Source organism: Heteronotia binoei, chromosome 6 (genome assembly GCF_032191835.1).
Source record: "Heteronotia binoei isolate CCM8104 ecotype False Entrance Well chromosome 6, APGP_CSIRO_Hbin_v1, whole genome shotgun sequence".
Lineage (NCBI taxonomy): Eukaryota > Metazoa > Chordata > Lepidosauria > Squamata > Gekkonidae > Heteronotia > Heteronotia binoei.
In genome coordinates, this window is record NC_083228.1 from 124,128,884 (window position 1) to 124,137,089 (window position 8,206).

At 39.5% G+C, this 8,206-nt stretch overlaps 1 protein-coding gene across 2 annotated transcripts in view; it reads left to right on the plus strand.

The window, feature by feature from the left end:
- FNDC3B (fibronectin type III domain containing 3B) overlaps positions 1-8,206 on the plus strand; it is a 387,437-nt gene extending 379,231 nt beyond the window's left edge. For both annotated transcript variants that reach the window (XM_060242517.1, XM_060242518.1), the window contains exon 26: positions 3,918-8,206. In XM_060242517.1, coding sequence (XP_060098500.1) covers positions 3,918-4,229 — 312 coding nt within the window. In that variant the 3' untranslated portion in view covers positions 4,230-8,206. The remainder of the gene's footprint in view (positions 1-3,917) is intronic.

The window sequence follows — 8,206 nt, forward strand, 5'->3', positions numbered from 1 at the left end:
ACCAACAAAGCTCATTAAATTGGCAAAGACCACCATGCCTCAACAGACCTTGTTAGCAAAGTTCACCAGAGAGAGGCAATAAACAGCATAAGTTTCTGGACACATTTTCCTGCCGTTTGTCTATGTGGCACCATCAGTGTACATGTCACGTTATAACGCTCAGGTGATTTGTTTTATTCCAAAGAGTTTACAGTATACAAGACAGGCCACAGCCAAAGGCAACTGAAGGTGCCAACCTGCAAATGGGTAAGATTGATAAATGTTCATGCGTGTTCTCTGTGGTGAGTTCCCACCATGTGGAACCACCTGTTTGAGGTCAGGAAAGCCCCTGCACCAGATCTCACAGAATGTGGAAAACAGAAAGGTTCATGTGGGCATTTCTGCAATGTATAAAGGAATACATTAGTAGTAGTAGTAGTAGTAGTAGTAGTAGTAGTAGTAGTAGTAGTAGTATAATGGAGGCCACTTCCATAAGGGATAGTATTGGAGCCTCTTGCAATGTTTTATTGTATGTCATCACCTCCCATTTTTCTTCAGTGTCCCTCTACCTTTGCAGTGCCTTTTCTTCGTTTTGGTACGATAATCCTTACATGGTTTGTGTTGCCTTCAACAGTTGCCCGTTGCATTGTTTCCTAGTTCTGTAATCCTAGTCCCACTTCACTGTTTATTGACACTTTTTGCTGTCTGATTGAATTGCTAGTCATAGTCTGTAAAATGCCTGGAGTCTCAGTGAGAAAGGCAGGCTATGAAGGTGGTGGTAGTAATGGTGGTGGTGGTGACAGGCTATAAAGGTGGTGGTGGTGGTGGTAGTAGTAGTAAATCAACACTCCATATAAGAACTGTATTGTTGCCTTCAACAGTTGCTCGTTGCATTGTTTTCCAGTTCTGTAATCCTAGTCCCACTGCTCTGTTTATTGACACTTTTTGCTGTCTAATTGAATTGCTAGTCATAGTCTGTAAAATGCCTGGAGTCTCAGTGAGAAAGCAGGCTATGAAGGTGGCGGTGGTAGTGATGGTAGTAGTAGTGGTAGTAGAATATCAGCACTCCATATAAGACAACTATATTTTTAAGGAATATTTATGATTTATGCATATGATCTTCAGGTATCCATGCAGTGCGACCCTTATGCCTGATGGCCATCAGCCACAGCGTTCGGTTTAATTCCTGTTGGCAGTGTGTCATGTTTTTGTGCATCTGGGGGGAGATACCTAGGATGTCTTTTCCTCAGAGCTGAGTCAGCAGTGTAGAGCAGCTTTCAAAAGTGGAGGAAAGTGCAAGTGAGGAAAAGGGACTGCCTAAAATCCTAAATGCATAGCCTCCCTCCTAAGATTTGTTGATAGTTCCCTGGGGGCCCCTATTAAGAATCACTGTGTTAATTGAAAGGCTTAAGCAACCTGTGATGCTGAAAAGGGTTTTTTCCTTTGGAAGGGTTGTTGCTTTCCCTAATTTTTTGCCACCTAAACTGAGCACCACCTGCCAGACATTAATGCAAATTCATATTTGCTCCCACTTGCTGTGACTCATTCACTGAGTCATAAGTTCCCTGTGTTATTAGCATGAAATTGGTGAAATCTTAGCAACATAGTTAATAAAAATAATGGGTAAGTGTCCCCACGAGAAATACCACATCGTTTTCCTGGCTGTCTTCTGTATGTAGGAAGCCGGCTCTATCTGCTTGGTGTTCTTTGGAGACTGTAGAAGAATATTTACTCATTAAAGTATTAGTTTAAAAAATGAATAATTCCTGATTTTCAGTTTTCTTTGCATATAATATGCATGTTAGTGCATACTTATTCACTGTTGGTGATTACAGAAATTATGCATATATTGGAAATGGAAATTACTAATTTGCTTACTGTGATCATAAGAAGTTTGTTTTTATTTCTGGAGGTAAACTCCTACCATGAGGTGTTGAAGAAAAATCATTTAACCCGCCTTGCTCGATTCCCCCATTTGTAACATTGCTGGAATCTGGTGTTTCCTTTATTGTATGTGAATCAGTGGACAGATTCATCTCCCCTCTCTGCCAGTGTTTGATTACCCTCATTGAAGGACAATCATCCCTCCATCTGTCAGAAAGCAACTGAGTCAGCTGTTGGAAGCGATCAGTGACGGTGCAGACACAACTATTGTATCATTGTGATAAATATCCTGTCATCTTTGATCTAAGAGGTCATAGACTACCAATGATCCTGCAAATAAACTACCCAGTCAAAAAGCTGATATTGTGGGGAGGGTGAATGACTGCAAAGTAAATGCAGCTGTTACCATATTGCATTAATTGTTAGAAGCTGTTTGGCCAATAGATTTTTCAGGGCTTTTAAAATATGTCCTTTATTTTACATTGCATATATCAGAGAACAGAATTTCAACAAACTGCAGTATTTAATTTTGCACGGCTTTTCCAGATACTCTAGATCCTCTTAGTATTGGGACTACGTTTGATAGCCTGTGAGTGAGCTAAGGGTGCTACCACGAGTAGCAACTCTATGTTGCATTCTACCTCCTTTCCCCATAATGTGTAGCTAAGGAACTATGTGGCACCCTGGTGTGTTCCCCAGCCAGGTGCATCTCTTCATCCTCTGAAGCTGTCAAACAAGACCTTACTCTGTAGTCCATCTAAGTGGAGATGCGGCCTATGGACGAAGGCAGGCACATGTTCTAAATATGATGGAAATGGTTTCGACACGGTGCCCTGAAAAATGAAATGTCTTGGAATAAAGCGGATAATGTATGCTACTTTCAACGTACTCTAGAATGTATATTTGTGATGGTATAGGAGGGCCAGATGAGCGCCAGTTGTATCGACAGGGGATTTAAATAGGAGTGGGATGAGACCAGGCCAGTTGGGAGCACAGCTGTAAACAGGAAAAAATAAACATAGTGAGCAGCAGAGAGCAGGCTCAGTCTGTTTCTTTTGCCACAATATTTGTGATGGTTGTGTGCATGTTCCTACCTGTCTCTGGACTTCTACCTGTGAAGTTCCAAGAGAGCATTTGCTTTCTCTAGAAAGCACAAGCTTTAAGGATGCAAAAGATCTTCCTTTCTTAACAAGTGTTTGTGGGGTTTTAGCTAGTGGGGTTTGTTCTTTAGAACATGTACGTCGATATGTTATTTTGCTAAATACGTGTATTGTTTGCTGATTTTTATCCTTGGCAGGAGGATATATAAGATGAATAGAAATCTTCCAAATAGCAGGGTTAGTAAGCTGTCCAGCAATCCATAGAGCAGGGATGTCAAACATGCGGTATGGGGGATAAATCAGACCCTTAGAGGGCTCCTATCAGGCCCTGAAGCAACTGGCTGTCATCTGCTTCCTTCTCCTTCTCTCTTGCTTCCTTCTGCATCACAGCTTGATTTGCAAGGCTTGCTCAATCGCACAGGAGCTACAGAGCAAAACCTATTTTCTCCGTTAGAGGCTCCTCCCTTGGGGAGGAAGGGGGGACAGAGCTTGTTTTTCCAGGCTCTCTCAATCGCACAGCAGAGCTACTGAGCCAAGCCTCTCTTCCTTCTTTTGGCTGTGGCTCCTCCCCCTCCTGGTCCCCTGGGGAAGGAAGGAAAGAGCCAGTGCTTCCTTTGCCCAGTTCCCTGGATCTCATGAGAGAAATTCAAAGAAAGCACTTTTATGACCAACGAGTGCTAACTTTTTAAGCATGTTTTCAGTTTAAAAATATATATATATATTGAGTTCAACACCCCTGCCATAGAGTATTTTGGAGGAGTTCAACAGCCATTTGATGACTTTTGTTGGGTCTTCATTTTCCAGTATTTAGTCCCTGATCATCTTTCATTTAGCAGGCTCATGTTTGTGTGTGTGCGTGTAAATCCTGGGGCTGAAAGTGTGTGGCTCCCAGCCAAAGGTGTTTGCTCTTTCCCAAGCCTAACTTTGAACCCTGTGTTTTATTTTTCTTCAAAGGTATACAAGGGAGAGGAAACAACGTTCCATATCTCAGGCCTTCAAATGAACACAGACTACCGATTTCGTGTATGCGTTTGCCGACGGTGTTTGGATACCTCACAAGAACTTAGCGGACCTTTCAGCCCATCTGTTGCCTTTATGCTCCAACGAAGTGAGCTCCTGCTTACAGGGGAAACAGGAAGGATAGACGATCCTAAGACGAAAAGTTTGATGCCTTCTGACGAACAGTTTGCAGCCCTCCTTGTCCTGGGTTTTGCAAGTGTCTCCATCTTATTTGCCTTCATACTACAATATTTGTTGATGAAGTAGAGAGTCCAACACACAAGCTTTTGAAGCGGCATTTTTAAGTAATGCTACACATTATAATCCACATGTTTTATTCAGATATTCCTTTTTTATTTTCTTTTTTTCAGCAGTGTTTTCCAGTACGTTTTATACGTTTTTTTTCCTGGATGTATGGGTTTTGGAGGGGAGATGGGGGAGGGAATGTCAGTCCTATCTAATAAATATCCATGTTTGGGTGCACCTTTCTGAAATTCAAAGGAAATGGTCAAACTTCAGAAATAATCCAAGCCAGATACCAAAAGCAAATGTCTTGGTTTTTTGTTCCATATGTATTTCCCAGGACTCTTAACTGTAACCAGTTTGCCTTCAATTTTTGTTTTGCTGATCATTGCAATTCTTAAGGTGCAGTTTAGTAAATCAGAATAACTGTCTGCTTTAGATTCTTCTGCATCTTTAGCCCTTAACCACCGGCTTGTTGTAGTTACAGTGCCTACGATAATACACAGTCTTGGGTGGACAATATTGTTGCATATGATCACTTACGTTTCTTTCTTCCCTCCTCCCCTTGTCTATGGTTAAAAAACAAAACCCCGTTATGTTATCAACTATATATTTAGCACATTTCAATCCAAATAATTTATGCTGTAACCTGAAGTCCTTTTTAAATAATAGTCTCTTTATTCCAGCTGTTTGCGCACTATGAACCGCCTGTATAACAAATCCGATAACCAAATAGCTTTATAAATTACAAAGCATTACGGTTTTCTACCTTTTTAATTTTATAGCAGTAATGTTAAGAGGGCATTGTGCAATAGTTACTCCCATGTCCAGCTGTTTTTTTTTTTAAAAAGCTGCTTTTAACTTGTTTCGCCTTTGTATATAACTTACTTTTAATCCAATCACTAGATTTTATTATATTCATCTTGATTTATACATTTAGAACTGGTGGAAGTTTGCTGCCTTTGCTGTTTTATATAAAGTATTACCTTGACATACGCCGCCTTTTGTAGTCAGTCAGCCACTTAAGGGGAAAAGGAAACCATCTCTCAGCCTTGGGGAAAATCAAAATGAGTTCAGTTTATGGAGTCTCAGACTGAACCTAGATGATACAGAGTGCTCAAAGCTGCTGGCAAAACAGCAACCCCACCCCTTCTCTGGTCCCCTGTAACACTGGCTATTATTAAATGCATCATTTGACACTAATGCAGTGCAATGCTATTTCCAGCTCCACCCAGTTTCCATGGCTGCCGCTTTGCAGGTACAGAGGAACTTGCGTTGCATTGGTATCGAATCACATGCTTTGTAACAGGAGACGTTACACAGCCGGAGGAGACAAAAGGCTGCCACTTTTGTTGGCAGCCACACATGTACCATAATATGTAGTTTCAGCCCTTGAATTGGTATTTTCAAGTGATCATTGTAAAAGCGGTTGTCATTCTCCCTTCGGAATATCGTGTCTGCCCTTACATCAGTGGCCCAACCATGCATGTTCATCCATCAACATCCTTGATTTTTTTTTTGTTCTATTTTGTTTTAAACTTTGAGTCATTGGATTATTTATATGACGTCAATGATGTTTAAGTGCCTCAGGGATATCAGTCAGTAGGAGGTGCAAGTAAATTCCAAAAGGGTGCAACAGACACAGGGGACGATCTACCAGGGGCTCCTGTGGGGCTCGCCTCCTTGAGATTGAACCGGCCTCTTGTCATGAGCCCCATTCATTTCAGTAGAGGTTGCACAGGAGAAAACGCCGTTGCATCGCTCCCGTTATTTCTAGCAGGGTGTGTGCTTGGAGGGGTCCCCCATGAATTTTGCTCCATATTTTGTATATCCCTGCTTTTTAAAAAAAATAAAAATAAAAAAACCTTGTGTATATTTTTGCTATTTTGATTTTGCTTGTGTCATAGCTTTTTTGTCCTCTGTGCTATGATGCAGCGTCCTGTGCTAGCATATCTTCCCATAACCAAAGTAATGGGGGAAAAAAACCAACATTATTTTTGTTAGGTTTATTTATACTATATACTGCATACAGTACTTTAAATGCCAATTACAGTGCAATCTTATTATTTATTGTAAAACAAATTAAAAATAAAGTGTACTTATGTACTAAATCCTCCCCCCCCCCCCGGTAGCATGTTATATTTTCTCTTTTGTTGTTTTATACAAGTGTACTTTAGGTAAAATTCCTGTACCCTGCCAGCAGCATTCCTAGTATTATTAATCTTCTTACAGTTTCTTGTGTGTGTGTTTTTTTAAATGGGAGTGTCTTTGTGTATTAAATGCCAAAAAGGAACCCCTCCCAGCATTGAACACAATAAGCCCCCAAGTGCGATGCTGTGTAGTGGCCATTTAATCAATGGGGTTTGCCTGGCGACACAGCTCGGCGCTCTCGATGGGAAAGTTTACATGTAGCCAAAAAAATAAAAATCATGACATCTCTTGAAAGAAAGTGCTAAGATTGATGGATTATTCTGTGTGCCTCTCTAGATGTAGCAAAATAGTACAACAATTCTGTATTTTGTTATCGAGTATAGCTAGTTTATCAAATTTTGCCTTGCAAAACTAATGGCATTAAGCTAATTTGCTTTTATTTTCTCCTTTGGTCGAAGTCGTGGCTTGTCTAATGTGGGGGGGGGGGTGGTCTTCATTTCAATTGACTTGTTCTATGAAACTTGTGTGATCTTTGCATATAGATTTTGTAAATGTAACAAGTCCAGAAAGATGATTATGGGGTACAGAGGGGGAGAATTATCTTTTTTTTTTAATAATAGAAGTGAGAAAAGAAAAACAGCCCCATCTCAAAAAGACTAGTTGCACTCAAGTCTCAATGGGAGAAGTCAGCTGTGACTACTGTATGTCTTGTGAGCTCCAAAAGACTTCCAGGATTAGTAATTTTTGCTGGATTAGGGCCAGGCATTTTAGAAAACGAATAATTAGGAAAGCCACAAATTCAAACAGATTTCCTTTTGCCCCGAATATTCGGGTTGCTGTTGTAGCTTCTCTGCAGCAAGGATTTCCTTTGTAATATCTTTTTAATAGAAGAGGAAATAAAACTACTGTAAACTTTGTAAAAGTGTCCTCTCTGAATCCAGATCTATACAGTCTGTTGAAAAAGGAGTAGTTTTACATAGGGTGAAAAAATGTGGTGAGGGGAAAAAAATCTTGTAACACTTTATTTTAAATATTCTCTTGATACTAATTTGTTATATATTTTATTAGTTTCAACGTCAGATATCCCCCCCTTAAAACTGCCATCAAAGATGATCATCTCCATAAAACTTCAGTGGTTCTCTTTTAAACACAGCATTTTTGCCATATAAATTTACTGGGCTTCATCTAACGCAGCCATAGAATAAAGTGTTACAAATTCAAACCATTCCTGTTTCAGCTTCCATTACCAGCAGACACAGAGGGTTGCTGGTTGCCTTGTATTTACTTTGACGTCTTTCCTGACCCGGTCAATATCAGCTGTGTAAAACCAACTCTTTCTCCCTTCCCCAGGTCCCAAATCCTGTAGGCTATAAAGAAATTGTAAAAATACAAAGTGGGGAAAGTATTTTAAGAAACTATTTAAAAAAGGAAATGAAACATTTTTTTATATTATCTGCCTTTGTTGTTTATGAACTTGAAATGTTGTAGTTTTCTAATCCTGTTTTGTCAGCAACAGTAAATCAGTATTCACTGTTACCATGGAAAAGTGCCCTAAACTGAATGTTTCTGAACATAATCCTTGCACAATTCTTTAAAATTGAGAAAAAAATATATGTTTTTTTACCTCACTTATAGGACATACATTCCAAGCTTTTCAACTTTAAGAGAGAAATAATCATAAGTTTTCTTGTATTGTAAATTTTAACTATTTCATATGCATTGTATTAAAAAAACTGCCATATCAATTTTACTGTATAGATTTTTGCAAATATTACGCTCTGTATGTAAGACTTAACTGTATCTGTAGTGTATATGTAATATATTTATGCCCAATAAATGTTTTAATTCTT